General features: G+C 40.7%; 1 protein-coding gene across 24 annotated transcripts in view; it reads left to right on the plus strand.

Moving 5' to 3' along the window:
- The window catches only part of SORBS2 (sorbin and SH3 domain containing 2), a 203,954-nt gene that overhangs the window by 174,418 nt on the left and 9,697 nt on the right, over positions 1 to 19,839 (plus strand). For 22 of the 24 annotated variants that reach the window (XM_084758917.1, XM_084758924.1, XM_084758920.1 and 19 more), the window contains 4 exons: positions 889 to 935; positions 3,532 to 3,646; positions 3,732 to 3,860; positions 6,539 to 6,739. In XM_084758917.1, the coding sequence (XP_084615043.1) occupies positions 889 to 935; positions 3,532 to 3,646; positions 3,732 to 3,860; positions 6,539 to 6,739 (492 nt within the window). Of the gene's footprint in view, positions 1 to 888; positions 936 to 3,531; positions 3,647 to 3,731; positions 3,861 to 6,538; positions 6,740 to 10,375; positions 11,153 to 12,766; positions 12,962 to 19,839 lie in introns of all 24 variants that reach the window. The other 2 variants (XM_084758907.1, XM_084758929.1) reach the window with 1 other exon arrangement.

Consider the following 19,839-nt stretch of genomic DNA (forward strand, 5'->3'; position numbering starts at 1 on the left):
CCATGGACTAATAGAGTTCAAATCAGCCTGCTTTGTGGAGGGATTGTAGGTTGTACACAAGTGCTTTCATTGGAGAGTACTCCTGATCATAGATTTTATCCATCAAGTTTCATAGCATTGAGGAGTTCTTATACAGCACTGACTCCTGCCTCATCACCCTAAGCCAGAGCCAGAACACCTCTTCCTAACCACCTCGGAAGCCAAGGGCTTGATGGAGACTGAAAACTGAGCTTGGAGTGACAGGCATAGCCTGCAGGACCCCTATGAAGTCATACACTGCCAAAAGTTTCTTGACGCTCACTAAAATCACAGGGGAAGAAATTGGGATGGTGAAGGGAGGACTGGTTTGTGGGAAAGGAAGAGTTGGCAACACTAGCTACATGGTGCATAGTGCCTCAGATGTATCCAGGGGCCCAAGAGTTTGAGGGTAGACATGAGAATTACTTCAGGACTAAAGGAGAAGCCAAAGGTTGCCTGGACCCTCCATTCCTTTATTTTTGGATAACTTCTTAGATAATCAATGTTTATTGAAGAATATAATAAATTCCTTTCTGTCTTTTGTTTCTTTTGTTATGATTCAGGCAGACTAGTGTCACTCCATAGAAGTTAGAGTAGGTGGGCCATCCACCGTCTTCTGTTTGTAGTATTCCAAAAGGACACACCCAGGACAGAACCCTTGGTGGGCATTTTATTGTTTTGTGGCATTAGTCTACTTTAGTTCCTAAAATGAAGCCTGATGTGTCCCCATTTAGCTTGCTGGTCTAAAGGTAGCACTAATTGATACATTTGTAACTCCCACATATCACTTAACATTACATGTGCTTTGTTGTTCTTATGGGAAACCTAACGTTGTTTTAATTGGTGCTAAATGTTTACCTTTTGTTTCAGAAATTGCCTGCAAAGGCAGTCTATGATTTCAAAGCTCAGACTTCTAAGTAAGTGGCATAAAAAACTTACCATATGTTTGAACTTCATGTTTATTATTGTGGGGAGGAGAGTGGTGTGTGTGTGTGTGTGATGTGTTACAACTAAGGCTCAAATCTCAGTTCTATCTCATCAGCTAGCTCCTTTAAAATTACTAGCTCACCCAGTTGTGAACTGCCGAGTCTTAAATCACAACACTTACACAATGAAGCACAATAAATTCAGAAGAATGGGGAAATAAGAAGAAATGAAGAGTATTTTCTCTAGAATTTTTTTTCCTGTCAAGAATTAACATTTTAAAAAGCAATAGGGAGTAACTATCCCTACCTAGCAAGGGGAACTTTTTTTTTTTTTCATTTCTTTGGCTACATCAAGGGCAGTCCATGGGGTGGGACCCAAAGCCTGATGCAGTTGATCCTGCAGTGAAAGCTTGATCTTGCAGCACTAGGAAGAGCCTGTTCCTGCCCTGTGGTCCTTGGGTGTCAGTGCTTTCATAGTCCTGCATGGTGTTCTTTGTTTCTTTAGGAACTGTTCGTCCAAAAGAGAAGGTAGGTAACTAGGAAAGACTAATGCTGAGCACACAATAGAGATCTACACAGAAGGAGACTGTCTCCGTCAAAAGCACACCCCCCTCCATCACCAGAAACCTGCCCATGTATTCACCTCAAAGTGTCTATCACAACCTCATAGTAATGCTTAGCTGGGGCCATTTAAGACACAACTCCGGCATAACAGCATTCTGTTTCTACTGTGTACCAGTCCCAACTACTGATCTTTGGGCATGATGTTGACACTTTATAAGGTGTTATGAAAAAATTATATAAACTATATTTATTGTATTTGTTCTTTGAGACAAGCCATCAAAATTGTTCCAAAACATGTACTACCCATCGAATAGCAGAGCCTAAAATACAGGAAGGGTGTCTTCTAGGGCTCAAAAGATGTCCCATGAAGTACATGAAGTTGAGAGGGAACGGTGAGGGGTGGTGTGAGAGAGCTCAGCGTGGAAGGGGTGGAGGTTGATTTGATCAAAACATAGCGCATACATGTATAAAATAAACAGTAAGGTGAAAATTAAAACTAAACATGAAAAAACCCACAAGATTCAGGGCCAGTGAGTTGGCTCAGAGGGTAGAGGCCCTTGACACCAGCCCTGACAGCCTCATCTTCTATTTTCATATAATGGAAGGAAGGAACCAATACCTACATGTCCTGTTCTGCTCTCCATACATGGTGTTGTATGGACATGCACACATGCCTGTCCATGATATGTGCATGTACACACCCAAATAAATGAAAAATAAATAATTATACCAATATAGGTGAATTATCTTATCAAACCAATAAGAGAAGATGGCACACATCACAAAGGGAGGGTCCAGGAATAATATTGGGTCGCTAGATCTAGACTGCCAAGCCATCATCCCATCCTCTTCTAGAGTTCCCTAATGGACAGTCAGGGAATCTTGCTCTCCCTCCTCACTGTGGGGGAAGGGCCATGGGACTGACTGCCTATACCATCATCCCACCTTTCACAGAGAGCATGTGTGGGTCTGTCGAAACTAATAAAGTCTAACTGTGTGGGCTTTTGGTAAAGGAGATTCACCAGTCAGCCTAAAAGCTAAGAAGAAAGTGGGGCTGCTCACCCTATAAATAGGTGGGTCTTATTATAGCTTAATGATCTTCCTCTTGTTCTTTTCTCAGAAGATATAAAGAGAACATCCATCACCTCCAATGTGGTTCTATATTCGACACAAAAATCAGGGTGATGGGCAACTCGTGTAACTTTCAAGGCTCAGACACCCAACCAAACATCTTTGAAACCTGCAGAATGAGACTATTTTAGTCCTTTTAAATTAGTAGAGGTGAATGCTTTGGTACAGAATATGAACAATAGATACACATATCCACATTTTAAATAAATATTCATTCAAAGCTATTTTTATTATTTAATAAGACCAAAAGTAATCCTTGTAGAACTATAGCTAAGTAACTCACCCCACAAGATGTCTCAACTTTAGACAGGAGAAGAGATGACTTCCCTTTTTCCAAAGGTCCACAGTAGCCTGTATTTTAAAACACACTAAAAATACAGAAAATTTATCAAAATGGGACTCTAGCTCTGATGTAAGAGAGACAGAGTTTTGAAAAACTTTCCCTTTACTAGATTTAGCCAGAGTATTAAGTAGACAGTACCTAAATTTATATTAGAAAAAAGTCAATTGCCTATAATTTCCATATATATATATTCTAAAATTTTAAGTTGATGGCATTTAGAAATGCTCCTGGTACAAGCAAAAATATTAGGTTATAAACACTATATGTGACTATATATTAGCAAGGTGACAATAATCTGTCCCCTCTGTCAAATTTCAGATCATTGCAGTATATGATTTAAACATGGCGAGATCTATATACTTGCTCTTCAAAATCATTTCCAAGGTTACCTTAAGTGACTTCTGGGAATGTTTAAGGAACATCCTGATCTAACTGAGCTCGGTAGATGTTTACACATGGGAAGCGTACTTCTCAGATAAATATAGGGTAATGATCCTAAGGCCAATGGCTGCCCAAGCAGAAAGACTCCATCGGTCATGTCTCTTCCAGGGAACTGTCGTTTAAGAAAGGAGATACTGTCTACATCCTCAGGAAAATCGACCAAAACTGGTATGAGGGGGAGCACCACGGAAGAGTGGGCATCTTTCCAATCTCATACGTAGAGGTATGGCCTTTCTCCTCCTCTCCTGATGGGCACTGTCTCAAAGGTTTTCACAGGCTTAAGAGCCAACAGCTGCTCTCCTTTGCAGAAACTAACACCCCCAGAAAAAGCGCAGCCTGCGAGACCACCACCCCCTGTCCAGCCCGGAGAGATCGGAGAAGCCATAGCCAAATACAACTTCAATGCAGACACAAATGTGGAACTCTCCCTGCGAAAGGTAATCTGGCTGTGTTCTCCGTCGGAGTGTTTTCCCTGACTATATAATTCTGAAACCAAAATAGACTACGTTGTTTTCTAGGACATACTAGGTTTTCTTTAGTTTCGACAAAGGACTCAAGGTCTCCCAGGGTCACTGTTAACCTCTGGTTCCTTTGAGACACACAGCTCTGAGAGTCTATCGGTATCGGTAATGTCGCCCTAAGGAGCAAGACCCCGAGTCCCCTCTGAGGGGGGCCTTGACTGAATAATAACGAGCACACATGCAGAACCCTGAGAGGAGGATGCATTTTAATGACAACACTTCAAAATATCTTTATGCCGGCTCATTACTCAATTTTAAATACCTTTCTCAATATTTACTTGTCTATCTTGGAATCAAGAAGTAGTGCCAATGTAACGAAAGTGCGTCCTCTCCAGAAGCCTCTGTGAAGAGCTTTCTATGCAGTCCTGTTTCCTTGATCATTCTTCTCCGAGCCTCACGATGGATCCAAATCTCTCCAGCAAGCTCTCTAAGTCATTTGTCTGGGAAAAAAATCAAAAGGATCTCTTTAACTCCTTTCCTGCATAGTTAAGAATGATAAATGAAGCATTGCTATCATTTGCTAAAAATTTTTTTTTTAATTTTTTAAAAACCATGTATTTGTTTGAGGCAACCAGCTCTCCACACAGCACAGAAAAGATAGCCATGTTAATTGGGGTGTTTTAGAACATTCCGTGCCTATGGAGAGTTAGTAAAGTGAGTGAGGATGGCCCAGAGTTGCAGGAGATGGTCTAGTTTTCTCCTTCCATTCCTACTTCTGCATCATCAGCAACTCTCATTCTCTCTCTCTCTCTGTCTCTCTCTCTCTGTCTCTCTCTCTCTCTGTCTCTCTCTCTCTCTGTCTCTCTCTCTGTCTCTGTCTCTCTCTCTGTCTCTCTCTCTCTCTCTCTGTCTCTCTCTCTCTGTCTCTGTCTCTCTCTCTCTCTGTCTCTCTCTCTGTCTTTCTCTCTCTCTCTCTCTGTCTCTCTCTCTCTCTCTCTCTCTCGTTGTTTGTTTGTTTTTCAACACAGGGTTTCTCTGTGTTATCTTGGCTGTCCTGGACTCACTTCATAGACATGTGCGCCACTTAACCCAGAAACCCACAGCACAGCACACTGAGTACCATCTTCTGTTCCATAGTGTAAAGATAGGTTCTCCTGGGGTTACTCATCCAACAGCAGAACTACCAACTGGTTCATCTGGGCACATTGACCACATCCTCTTGATGGAGAGGCCCGGTGGCACTCAGAGGAAGGGTAACAGGCTATCAAGAAGAGACTTGATACCCTATGATCATATAGAGGGGGAGAAGGTCCCCCTCAGTCACAGTCATAGGGGAGGGGAGTAGGGTGAAAGCTGGAGGGAGGGAGGAATGGGATGATACAAGGGATGGGATAACAATTGAAATGTAATATGAATAAATTAATAAAAAATAAATTTAAAAAGAAGGAAAACAAGAAAATTCTGAGATTTGGGAGGTTCCCTTTTCTTCTATATGCTTCACTCAGCAGTGACACTGTACGTTTAACAAACTGTCCAGCACGTTCTTTGCGTTAAAGAGAATCTTCAGTGTGCTGTGTTGAAGCTAATGAGTTTTTAATTTTTATTTAATTAATTTATTCAGATCACAACTCAATTGTTATCCCATCACTTGTATCCTCCCCTTCCTCCCTCCCACCTTCTTTCACCCTTTTCCCCTCCCCTAGGTCTATGACCGAGGGGGACCTCCTCCCCCACTAAATGGTCATAGGCTATCAAGTCTCATCTTGATAGCCTGCTTGTTCTTTGAAGCTAATGAGTAGAAGGCAGCCCCGGGATCATCAGATCTAGTTCCCCATAGTTCTATAGCGCCCTCTAGCGGAACCTGCTGAGTTTGCTCCTTTAACAACTTGTTGACTTAGTTCCGGCCCAAGTGTGGTCTTCAGTAAAGAGTTAAAATTATCTGGCATTGGCCTGCTCATTGCAGGAAGCATAATAGTGAAAATGTCTACTATTACAAAGTCCAAAGATTCTACTCAAACGTTTAGTGGCCAGAGTGGCATAGCCATTCACCAAGTAGAACGGATTCTGGTGTTACAACTGCCCTCATCAGATGCAGGGGGGGGGGGGGGGACATTACCCCTCTCCACGGCTATGAATGTTCTAGGGTGCCATCTTTGCCGAATTTTTTTCTCTGTTACTCTGTTACTTCTCAGGACATGCAGGTTAAATAACAAAAATGCTGGGCCATTCAACTTTGTGCCTTCCAGAGGATGGCTTCTGTGAGCCATTTCAGACACACTTCCTTCTTCCTGCAGGTCATCACATTAGTGCCACTGTCATTGACACAGCACTTTTACACCATTTGCCTTTTGAAGTAATTTCCACAAATCATTTTAATTTGTACCAGTATGAAGTATATATAAGCCCACTTCCATTAGCCAAGCATCCTTGGGGCCCTACTATCATGAATGGAAGGTTCAGTTTATACCTATGCTGCAATCTATGCTGTTCTAATAAACCATGGGACCTTACTTACATTCTTCCAGACAAGCCAAAACTGGAGGTATAAAACTTTTCCAAACAAAAAACTACTGTTTATCAGAAAACAATGACAACTACACTTGTTATATTATGGTGTCTCGACTTACAACGTATTTTCCCAATGCTCATTACAGGGTGATAGGATTATTCTTCTTAAAAGAGTTGATCAAAACTGGTACGAAGGTAAAATCCCAGGAACCAACAGGCAAGGCATCTTCCCTGTCTCCTATGTGGAAGTCATCAAGAAGAACACAAAAGGTGCTGAGGACTACCCTGAGCCGCCTCTACCCCACAGCTACTCTACTGATAGAATTCACAGCCTCAGTTCTAATAAGGTAAGAAGCCATTTTATCACATTACCTCTGTACTTGGGGCCTCAGAATCTGATAATCAGTAGGATATTTGGGGATATTAAACCATCATATCTATTGAAAAGAAACAAATTCATAATACACACACACACACACACACACACACACACACACACACACACACACACGAGTTCCAGGTCAGAAAATTTAAGTTACTTTTCCTCAAATAAATGCTGGGATAAAGGCTTAGTGTTTATTTTTGTTAACTCTATTTTCAAACTAAAGTCTATATAGAGGAAAAAAAACACTAGTATCATAAAACCTTCTTGATACATCTCTATATTTCTATGTATATGAATTACATACACACATACACATGCAGAGACTCACATATATATTATATACCTAAATTGTGTATCTTATCATTATATAATTACTAAGTGTACAATATTCTATGAAAGTCTTAAGGCATTTTCTACATAGAGAGCCTAAGGTATTATTTTTAATTTAGGGCCTAGAATTTCATTATTAGTTTGTATGAAAACATAATAGATTGATAGAACTATTTAGTTTTTTTATTATTTTAGGGCCACAAATTCCACTGTTTGACCTAAACTGGTAGCTGAAGATGATTGTCTTGCTCAGTACAGTTTAGAAAGGACTTTTGCTCCAAAATTGTTTCATTACGTTAAGGCCATATATATTCTTCTGCTTCCTGTATCCATATTTTTTCCTCACTTTTCTGCTGAATTAAAGGATATTTTATGGATATACGTGGGGACTTCTTTCTCCTTTTCAAATATTTTAAAACATAAAAGTTTTAAAGCACCAGTGAATTATTTCCAAAATACTGCCAAGTGCCTCCCAACATTGAGAACAACACATCCGGTTGTGTAATACGTTAATTGTTTTAGTTGAGACAAGGGTAGAATGTGGGGAAATAGACCATTAACATTGTCAAAGTGTGAAGTTAAGATTATTTTTCAGACAGTGTCCCCAGGAACCTACACCACTTTAAGTAAAAAACCTATGACTCTATCTCAATTGAGACATTTTCCTTTAGAAAGTCTAAGATCTGTCATTTTTTGAAATTCTAATCCTTTTCCAAGACTGGGTGTCCGCTGTGGGTAACTACCCTAGATTCTCTATCGCTGGGTAACTGAGCAGTTTATACCCGTTTGATGATGAAGTTTCCAGAATTTAACCCTCAGAGATCAGCACCCTTCCTCCAGTGGTTTCTGTTGACGATGGGAAAGGATGGCATCTTCATCCATCCGTATTTGTTGTGCCATCCATTCATCAGAAGAACTAGCGCAAGTGCCAGGTGACTGGGCCTTTAAACGAAGTGATGCGGGAGAGAAAAGCACGTGTCTACAAATGCCGAGCACTGAAGAACTTCTATGTGCTCAGGTTACATTTGTGTCTTTTCCCTGGCTATGTTTTAGATGGCACTCGTGGGATTTTTTTTTTTTTTTTTTTAGTGAACAAATACCAAATTTTTAATGGAGGAATGTACACATTTCACTTGTAACTAATTGTCTTATTCTTAGTGTTGAAAAAAAAAGTCAAAGCTTATGTTCATAGTTTGAAAAAAATTCTAGTTTCATTTCAATTTGTTATCTATCCTATGGTGTCATTAGTTTAGTGAAGGGAGTTCCTGTAGTGTTACCCTGGTCAATTTCAGAAAAAAAAATAGACATATATACTTTTAAATAGTGAGATTTAAAAAAAAAAACAGCAGAAAGATGCATCTCCTATTTTCTAACTGGTATTTGCTAATAAAGAAAGGAGTGCAAATTAACTTCTGAATCATTTGCTAGCAAATTCAAATCACATAACTTGACATATTTCTATTTTGAGAAAGGATCAAATGAAAGTTGGTATTACTTCTTGCTTTAGCACAATAGAATCTAATCCTAATCCTTTTTAAAGATAAAATAACTTTGAGTATATTTTGTGATATAGGTACCCCTTAAAATTAACGCTTAATTTTATTGGTGTTACCAAGTCCATTTTAAAGTCTTTCAGTCTTCTAACATGTGTAGAGGTGACACGGGGGCAAGTAACAGTGAAGTCGGTAGTAGCAGACAGCAGTAGAAAGGAAGGTGATGGAATTTAGAGATTTCTCGGCACACACAGTAGCTCTGTCCACATGAGAAAAGAATAAAGTTATTTATCTTGAGTTACTGTTAATTTCGCTCATTTCCAAAATCTAAATTACTAAGATCAAATCTAGCACTTTTGCGTTTGTAACAAGAAATATAAAATACAGTTTTATCCAGTAAGAGAACTTCAGTAGACTATCAAATGAGACTTCGTCTTCAGGACCAGTAGTAAGGCTGTCAATCCAGCACCAAACATATGTACAGTACAATGTCATATCAGTGGCCAAGCAGGCTTGGATCTCGGATGCTGTATGAAGATGCTCACATAGTTGTGTTATACTTGGTGCCATTTGTGACAGTCCATGCTGAGATTCCATCCTATTGCCTTTAAAATGTAGTAAGTTCAACTAGTGCTCCCCTCCAATAATGAGACACTTTGAGTCAGTTGTACACTTGGACATTGGGAAGCCCAAAGCCTCTCTTGGCTGCATGCGTGATGTATTATCCCGAGCAGCGAAGAGGAACATGAGCAACCTTCTCTGTGAGACTTTTCCTCATAGATCACACAACTATCTTGTCAACTATCTAGAAAGCACTAAATTAAAGGTCATCTACCAGCCTCTTTCATGGCCCTTGAATGCACAGAATGTAGCGTTGCTTTTCCTGTCCAGCAAGCGAAGAGCAGAATATATCACAAGTTACTAGGCAGCTTCTTTAGGAGTGCTTCTTCTGAATTTGCATTTGTTGTTTTCTTTAAAATAATCAAGCTATATCAATTGTATTAAAATATAAAGCATGATATTTTGACTGCAGAAGATCCAGCTTCGTAGATTATATTCTTTGGGCTTACATAAAATATCGCACTTAGCAGATGACTGAGTCGGCATTTCCTGTCCTCTTCAGTGTAAAAATTTACCTTGGAGGCTTTTTAAACTTTGAAGCAATGATCAGGCAAGACTTGTTTCATTCTGATCATGGGATCCTATAACTAAGAACTATGTTTTAGCATTTATTCCCTTAAACATGTGTTTGTGTAGACTAGCCTAAAATATTTTGTGCCACATACATGTGAAAATAGAGTTGGCACCTCTGCAGTGAGCAAGAACAGTCAATCAATTCAGAGACTAAAACAAAGCTTAGTTGTTAGATATGACTCTGTGCTAACAATGCCCAGATACATTTGAAATATAGATAAAGAGTCTGTGTAGTCTCAGAGTGGTAGATGAATATTAAACCTCTTAGGGTTTCTTTGTATACTTTCGTGATCTCTATGAACTCTCTGTGTCTTCTCTTTTGACGCTTATATCTTCCAAACCTGGTATCTTCCAATAGTGTTTGATTACTCGAATAAGGTTTACCATGAACCTAAGTGATTTAAGTTTCAAGTAACTTCTCCCAATCTAGAAATCTTCCAAGTATCTTCCATCGATGTCTGTGCTACAAGCCTAAAACTATATCCATCACCACACCTTTCCTGTATTTCTCTGTCATTGTGTTTTCATGTGTTATTATTTTCTTTGTTTGCTTTGCTTCATAACTCCTGCTCATTTGTAAGTTGGCTTCCAGTGGACAAACCTGTCTGCCCATGTACAAAGCTCTGCCTGGATCAGAGAAAGGAGCCCTCCAGGGAGCTGCCCAAGAGTGGCTGTCCCTGACAGACTGGTGTCTACCAGCAAATCCACAGGCTCCAACACCACCATCTTTCCTCGACAACTTCTTGGCTGAACTAGAGAAGTTTAGTGCTTTAACCCTACCACCTGACCAGGCCAAACCGAACATCCTAAACCAGGCCATTCTTGAAATTAAGGAGGAGCCCTCTCCGCTCCCCCTCTCACTACCTCCAGCATCTGTACCAGCCGAATCGCCTCGCTGTCTATTACCTTCTCCTCACTCAAGTACCACCTCCTCTGGGGCCAAGACTGACAATATGGTGTCTCTTCGGGATCATGCAAAGGACACACAAAGCAAATTTTCAGATTTGAATAAAAAGGGAAGGGGCTTTTTAGACCCTACCAAGGTCCTTGAAGTCCTAGGTGATAAATTTGTGGCCTCTGCATGCACCAATGTGGGTGCCTTGCCTATAACTCTTCCGGTCATTGGAGAGGAAGATGAGGAACTCTGTGAGGGGCTTACATACCAAAGATGGCTGCCAGGATCTCGAGAGCAAGATGTCATGTGTTACAGCCACAACAGTACAGAGGTGACACCACAACTGCACATCCAGGAAGAAGAGGAAGAGGAGAGCCCTACCTGCTTAACATATTCATTAGGCATTCCCACACATCCTAGGAGCCCCGAGGAAGACATCAATGCAGCCCAAACCAGTAATGAGGTATTTAATTTTGCCTAATTACTGAGGACTAACCAGTTTTACAATTATCCAAAGAGTTAATACTACTACTAAATATCTACTTCCAACACTGCCTTAACAGGCTTCCTTATGTGAGTATAAACACTGGAAATTCCAGAGTGGAAAGAATATGCAGGCACAACGTAGGTTATTAAAATGATGGAAATATGTGTGATATGATTCCACTTTCCCACTATTCCTTTGTCACTATCCATTCAACTTAATGCTTAAGTTTATTGTCATTCTAATATTCTAATATTAATAACGATAGCTAATCATTTACTCCTTGTGTCAGACACGATTCTCAGAACCCAACACCCTTAATTTTCAAAACCCAGAGAGCAAGGAAATATGGTTATCCCCACTTTAGAGAGAAGGAGGCTGATGACAGACAGGTTTTTCTAATTCCAAGATAGGAAACAGTATCTCCTGCCATGATGGCAGTCTGCAAAACAGAACAAGGAAGTAAAGTGTCAAACCGCTGAAATAGTTCTACAGTCCCCATTTGGCTCTTCTGAATCAGTTGTTCCCTTGAGTTTGTAGTCTGAGTCCTGCACCTCTGTCTTACAAAGGACCTTGGCCAGTAGTTTCCATCAGTAAAGAAAGGGAACATAAGTTTATGAACTCTCTTCAAAAATAAACTAGTTCCTGGGCACAGTGATGCAGCATTCAGAGAAGCAACGGCAAGTAGATCGCTGTGAGTTCGAGGCCAGCCTGGTCTACAAATCTAGTCCAGGACAGCCACAGCTACACAGAGAAAGCCTATCTCAAGAACAACAACGATGAACATGTGATGATGATAATGATATAAACTAGTTGGTTTCTCAAATATGAATTATCTAAATTCAAGAGCAAGTATGTTTACCTATAGCTTATGAAATTGTTAATTCAAAAAACAGTTTGTAGTATACTAAGTCATGGTGATATATTTACACAAGTCATTTCCTTCGGTGATTCCTCGGTTTCCAAATGACTAGCCACAACTTTGTAGAAAGGAGCCCCACCGCTTGGTGATAGGGAGAGTTCACTGTAGTCAGCCAAGCGTGCCACTAAGCCTGTTATTTAAACATCAGGTCTTCCCTTCACTGTGACCATCTTAAAGGTGTGAGCAGACATTAGCTTTTATTTACAGCTCTTCTATCTGCCTGCTTCAGACAGTGTCCTAGGCACAGCATCCATCCTACTAAGGTTAGCTGGGCAGACATCTCTATGCTCAAAGAAGTTCCAATTTCCCTAGCTGTGTAACAATTTACATTAATGTTAACCTACTTTATAAGCAAGTTATATGTTGCTGCAGAGTTTTAGGTACTTCCCTACCCTCATGTTGAAGGGGAAAAAAAGAAGCATCCCTCACAGACAGACAAGGAGAACACAGACACTGACAACCAACCACCTACCCCAAATAATATCCATTGAGATTTTGAAATCAAAATGCAAAAGGCTAAGCCAGTGCTTTCAATGCAAAAATACATAAATATCACTTTCCCTTGGGTATTTTATAACTTAAAACTTAGCACATGTGAAGGGACCCTTAAAAGTGTGTCCCTTCATTTGGACACCAGCATAATCACATCTTGTCTTTCCCCAACATTTAAGCCACCCTCATTTGCCTCGGGAGATCGAACTTCTACACCTTTTCCCAGCTGTCTGTCTGCCTCCCCTCCGGCTCATGCTCCTCTGGCCTCTGTCTCTGACCTGACCTGTGAGCTTTCTCAGCCCACCCAGCCCTCCTCACCTCCTCTCCTCCCCAAATACCCTTATCAACAGGAGATGAGTACACCAAAATCAAAGGTAACTGCATCCCACGTGTGGTTCAATGTATCGCATGTCTTTCCACGGTGTTCAGTAGCTGTATGCATTTTAGATTCGTGTCATCTTACAAGCTCTAAAAAGGTTATGTAAAGTGTGACTGCTAACTTTTAACATCATTGGCATGGCCTCCATCCCAAACATTCAAGAGACAAATCTGCATAAGACCTGTACCCTTATTGAGAAGAGAAACAAACTAAAACTTACCTCATAGTCAAAGGAAACCATTAGATTCTGTTTTAACTTTGAGTCAGCTTGGGAGCCATCGCATTCGAAGGCATAAGTTTAGTGCCTGCCAACTCAAGTCATTTCTCAGTTGACATGATGCCTCCTTGACATCATCTTGCCCATCAGCAGGTTCACAGAGCCTAAGATCAGGGTGGTCCTCAACTTTACTTGTGTAGAGCCCCACTCTTCCACAGGAGACACCAAGGATAATTCTTTGGTGTTGACTACAAAGCACCTATCTCTGATACTGCTGTCCAGCATCCCAGCTGGCACTTAACTGTCCCTAGGATTATCACTTTTATGTAAAGTAACGATTGGTCTTAGAAAACAATATTGACAATCCAAGATGACATCAATCTATCACAGAAGAGTTTTGATTCTGGAGTAAGAGTGATCCCAAAACCTTTTTCTTCAGACTTCAAATAACAAGGCATCCTCAGATTTCATCTTTTAAAAGTGAAGCAAGGGCTTTCTGTAGATAGGGAAGGAGGTAAGGCCCTAAACAACCACGTTTCCATAGCAGTGAACACCATCCAACATCCATCGTCCTCAATAGCCGTCAGAATCCCCATCACCATCAAAGGACACAGCCCATCTATGTGAGGCACTCTGCAAATGAAAAGAGCTCTCCAGAGGAAAGAATAACCTGCTTTAAGGACCAGTTTCTCCCCACTCTTTTGAGTTTTCATCTTAGATAACAAAAGATAATTTTAAACCTTTAAAAACTATAATGCCACTTTAGACCATGACTAAGGCTAAGAAGTGCCTTTACCCCTCTTTTCTGTGGCTTTAATTTTTAAAGCCAAATTGTTTATTCCTTGCCTCCAGTAGCATGTTCTACCGCTTTTGAGCTTAATCAGTACCTGAGAAAGAACCTCTAGATCAGCGGTTCTCAACCTTCCTAAGGCTGAGAACCTTTAATACAGTCCCCCAACCATAAAATTATATTCATTGCTACTTCATAGCTATAATTTAGCTACTGTTATGAATCATAGTATAAAAATAATTTGGAGATAGAGATTTGCCGGGGGTGGGAGGGTTGCAACCTACAGGTTGAGAACCACTGCTCTAGACTTTTACTTCTCCAATTTAGAGAGGTGTTGAATTCATCCCTACAGTAACAAAGGAAAAACTAAAATTCAAAAAGAGTTTATATTTACCACAAGAGCCAAGAGCACTTCATATAGTCTTTTGGGATCAATGTGTCAAAGTAATAAAAAAAAAAAAGTAGAAGTATTCACAATAACTATATTTTAAAAAGAAGTTTTGTTTTTGTTTTTGTTTCATTTGGTTTGGTTTTTGGTTTTTCGAGACAGGGTTTCTCTTTGTAACTTTGGCTGTCCTGGACTCACTCTGTAGACCAGGCTTTCCTCGAACTCACAGTGATCCACCTGCCTCTGCCTCCCAAGTGCTGGGACCAAAGGCGTGCACCACCATGCCCGGCTTAAAAGACTATTTTAATAACTATATAAAATGACTAATTTCAGGAAGACAACCTTTTGTTTCTTGTATTTTACCTCATGTTTGGGAACAAATGTTGAACTTTAATTCCCCATTGAGTTTTTTCAAACCTTGTAAATCTATTTTATATAAGTTTGACTGAACACACTTGTGCTTATAAATATAAAAACAAATGAATCCAATCTTAGATCTCATAAGCACTACAAAGGAAAGAAAGCCTTGACACAAAAGAAAAATGTTTTAATAAGCATAGAACAGTATACCAAAAATCACTATAGTAACATTTTTGTTAACTCATATACCATTCGTAAACTCAAGAGGGAGAGAGAGAGAGCACTTCCCAGCATCCCACCCTAGCATAGTGGTTCCACAGATGCCAGAAATCTGGACAGTCTCCATTTCTCCTGGTTCCTCTTTCAGAAAATGTCATGTGAGCACAGCTAGGTACAAGGGCGATTAGGAACAGCAGTCTACCCTCAGTGACCATGTGCATAAGTAAGGACAAAACCAAGAATGGATGGTGCAGAGCTTCACGCACACCCTCTTCCACAAGCCTTGGACAAGCATGGCAGGCTACATCCTCCCAAGAGATGAGAGATCAGAACCACTAATGACCATACGAAGTGGCCTAAGCTAGAGCTACAGTCTTTTACTCAAAAGTATTTTCAGTCCTACTAATGTTCTCTTAATTCTACTCAAACTCTAGACCGTCCATTGCTAGCTAGATACCATGGGGTGTGTGGGGGGGGGGAGATGAAGTAAACCCATGACAAGAGTCACTTGTTTATTGTCATAGTGAAGATTTTCCTTTGAAAACACACCAAAAGGAGCTGTAGTCTGGCAATATTCAATATTTCATTATATTTCACAACCTCCCCCCACCATCACCCCACAAATGCATTTTCTTCTTAGGAGCTCTGTTAGAACATTGTACCTCTAAAATTCCTAACGCTTTCCATAAAACTTGATGGGTATCAAGCCAAAAATGTCTCTCATCTTCACCTACCTAACGCTGCCGACCATTTGGTAAACACAAAGAAAACAGTCCGGTTAAAGAGTGTTTTGGATGCAGTTGTTAAGCGTTCTCTTAGTAAGGAAGTAGTATTCTATCATGTGTCCTTAGCCACATACGTTACATCCAAACACTTTTTTATTCACTGTGAGTCCCACCGTAGCAGCAGCAGGTCCTGGAGGGGAAACTCTGTAAAGAGCAGGCAGAGAAGCTGTATGCAGCCTGTTCGCCCTCTCTGCTCAGCTAGCATTCATGAGCTTTGGCATGCTGTGTGTGCATGGAAAACAGCAGACCGAGAAGGCTCCTCCTGAAGGCCGCGTCATGAAGGAAGAACTAATGCACTTCTTATGGCTTTTCTAGGCTGATTTAAAGAGCAAGACATTTGTCCTGGGTAAGCCGCCTCGTAGCCCAGTGATGTCTAAGAGGTCCTGCAACTCACCTGTCAGCGGTTTGCACAGGGTAGGATCAGGGACACACACCCCCCCCCCCCCGCCACCTACTGTCGTCATCCTGGCCTCCCTGGCTCTTCCTTAGGTGACTTTGCTGTGAGGCTGAGGAGTCCCTTGAGATGAAATGACCCTTAGCTGAGGAGCTATGAAATCAGATCCAAATGGGTTGTGTGCTTCCCTCTTGTACGTGTCAAGTTTGTCAAATCCAGAATGGTACTACCCAATGCCTCACCACCCAAATAAGAGTGCAGTGCGTACTGTTTTCTAACAGCCATCTCCCTTCCATAGTCAATAGCTGGTCTCCAGTCACAGTGTTTAGGGCAGAGAACTAAACTGTGGCCAGTCGCATTCGCTCCAGAGTCTCTCGGTTTCTCTGGGTTTATTTTAAACTGTGAGCCATTTCAAAACATTCGGCCACTTGGGAGGTTTCTCTCCACGCTGCTCCCTGGAGTCTGCGTACTCCCAATGCCCTCAGAGCTTTGAGGGCAGTTGCTTGTCCTCTGACTATTCAGTTCTGTAGCATCTGTAGTACTCAAGAGTGGATGGGTTCTAAGTGGCGCCCTGAGCTCTGGGGAACCCAGCCAAGGAATGTGGGGGTCTGCATCTACGCAGACCTCGGGCCTCCTGGAGTCTAAGTTAATGGACCCTGATTTAGCTTTGGCTGGCCTGCTCTGTTGTGCAGTTCAAGTTCTCCGGGCTTAATTTTTAGTGTTCCCTTTCCATTTCATAAATGCAAACAGTGCTTTAAATGTAAGGCACTTTGTGCCTTTCGCTTTGCACAGTCAAGCCCTCTTCCGTTGCTGAAGCAGACATGTGCGGCCGCAGGGTAGAGAGGAATGTCAGTTTGTAGAGATTAGGGCTGTATTGGACAGCCCTTCCAGAGCTAATACATATATTTCAGGGCCAGGCAGACAGGCAGGCAGAAAGTTAGTTTTATAAAAATTGATGGACCTCAAAAAAAAAAAAACTATTGATGGCCCTCATCCATAAGTTTCCATGAGTAAGATGGCATGCTTTGAGTCATCTTGAGCTCCCCACCCCCTTGCCCGTATGTCCATCTTATGTATAAGTCTCACCCTCTGTGAAGACCAGAAGATTCTTTTTGATTCTGACTTCTGTACAGTTGTGTTTCACCTTTGTAATCTCAAGAGGGGAAAGAGGCCAATCCGCTTAAGCACAGGATGGTGAGCTACCGGACTCCCAGGCAGCTAATTCTGCCTGCTATGCACAACAACTCGTGTTCTCTGAGAAAGGATGACTTGGGGACCCAAGAGCTACTTGTAATGCCTGCAAAGATTTTTTTCCACATTTTTTCCACATTTTCTAAAAGTAATAGAACATACTTTTAAAAAGAATTCTCTAAAATATAGCTAACTCCTGAAATAGCTTGAAAGAAGCACTTGGCTCTCAAACTCCTATCACAACAGTGTACATAGTCTGTTGGTTCCAGATCCTAGGGTAAATCTCAAAGCACCTTCATTATGAGCAGTGTTTTATAATTATCTCAGCCTTGAGCAATAACATGTATTTAAAACCTGCCTCTTTTGCATCCATTTTTACATCATTTTTTAAATCAAAAGATGAATATGTCTTTATGAAAATATCTCATACAGCTAATAGTGACAGTGAAAAGAGAAAACAAAAGAAAAAAGTTAAATATTTAGGGCACCATGAAAATAGCACGATGCGTCGTTGGATTTTCACATTTTTAATGACTTCCAAAGACTCATTAAGGAAATAAAAGCATAACACAACACTTGCTCAAAAATGCCCGGCATGGTAACAGTAACCTGTTCACTTGAAAGCTGCCTCCTTCTTACGCTCACAGTTTGTATAGGCCTCTCCAAATGTTATAATTACATATTGTTCTGCATTCACCTCAGCACCGCTGAGATTTTTTTTATGCGCGCTAGAAATGCCTGAGCTGTTAAAGCAGCAGAGAACACAAGCCTAAAACCCCGCTGGCTAACAAGTCATTTCTTCTCGAGAACCAAGGCTGCGGGAAACAAAAAGCATGGGCGGGAAGGAAGGAGCGTGGTAGGGAAAAAAACAAAAAAACAAAAAACAAACAAACAAACAAACAAAAAACCAGACCTTTATCTACTTCAAATTACCCCGTGGGCTTTAAGGTATCCTTTCTAAATTAATCCAGGCGGGAGAAATGTGTTACTACCGCTGCTCACCATTAGGTGGCAGCATAGTGCAGGCACAGTAGCAAAGATAGTACTCAGGAGCACTTTGCTTAAATACCCACAGGAACCACAACAAAATACAGATGCTGAGTTTCAGGAAGTCAGTCCATCTAGTCTGCCATAACACTTCGTTCACTGCAGGGCTAATCAAAGTTGTCCCTTCATCTCTTTTGTCACATATTTGTCATAGTAAATGATTTGGGGGAGGATTTAATTAACATTCACGGTGGCTCTGAACTATTACCATTGAGGCTTCCGTGAGACTAAGAGACACAACCATTAGCTAATTTTCTGACTATACACTGTGCAATGTTTAGGCTTTACATGGCAAAGGAAAGCTATAAGGTGAAGTGTCTATTCCTTTATGGGTTCTGTGAGGGAGCAAAGATCATCTTCATCTTGCCTCGCCGATTTTAGGGTGAGGGATCTGAGCTGCCATCCTTAAGTGACTGCCATCCTTAAGTGACCGTCAACACTACTATTCCTCTAGTGGACAAGGACCTGTAAAATATGTTAATTCTAATAGGATTGTAATTACACAGTGCTTCTAAGAAACCGGCCACAGTGACCAGCCCATCCCCAATCCCATTAAAGAAAGGCTTTGAAATGTTTTCTAAAGTCACAATTTTATGAGATACACAACTTCTCAGTAATAAAAGTTAGGATTGTACTGTAGCCTGAGAAAGTGAATAGTGTGGGGGAAACTGGTGATTCAGGAAGAAAGAGAAGGGGCAAGCAAGTGAGGATGTGAAGCAAGTGAAAATACATATGTTGAAAGATGATTAAGAGACAGGAAATTACTGTCTCACACACTCAAGGACTATGTGAGCCTCACACTTGGAACTACAGGCCAGTTTTCCCAAATGCCAGAGAGACAATGTATTTAAGTAACTTAGGCGACTAGAGGACTGAAGGTACTGATCAAGTGGGATTCTAACAAAAATACTAAATAACAGACTATAACCTTCAAATGTAGACTGGTTTATGTTAACTAACAGGTTGATTTAATCAGGTATTCAATTTTTGACTTAAAAAGGAGTTAGAAAAGAATTGGCAATGTAACATATACCTTATGGATGACTTCTACTTGTCTCTTCATATAATTAAATTGATATTACTTATTTTTTTATTAAAAATCTCAAAAAAATGTCTTGAGGATGGTTTGGTCTTCATTATTTTTTTAGACAGGCATTCTCCATGTAGCTCTTGTACACTGGCCTTGAGCTCACTGAGATCTGCCTTCCTTTGCCTCCAGAGTGCTAAGACTAAAGGCGTGCGCCCCCTACCCAGCTTAGCCTTCATGATCCTTAAAAACAGTAGAATTTACCCCGTCAATATTTTATATCACTAATATCATTTTACAAGTTGAAATACTGTTAGGAATTCCATACTGACTGATGGGAGTAAATCATCCACATGGCTAATAATTCTTATCCACTCTTTAGTTTTAGATTTACGTATTCCATGCATAGATGTTGAATAAATTCTAGGAGTCCTGTTAATAAATGCTCCCAATTA

This window comes from Acomys minous, assembly GCF_964271855.1.
Source record: "Acomys minous genome assembly, chromosome: 15".
Taxonomy (NCBI): Eukaryota; Metazoa; Chordata; class Mammalia; order Rodentia; family Muridae; genus Acomys; species Acomys minous.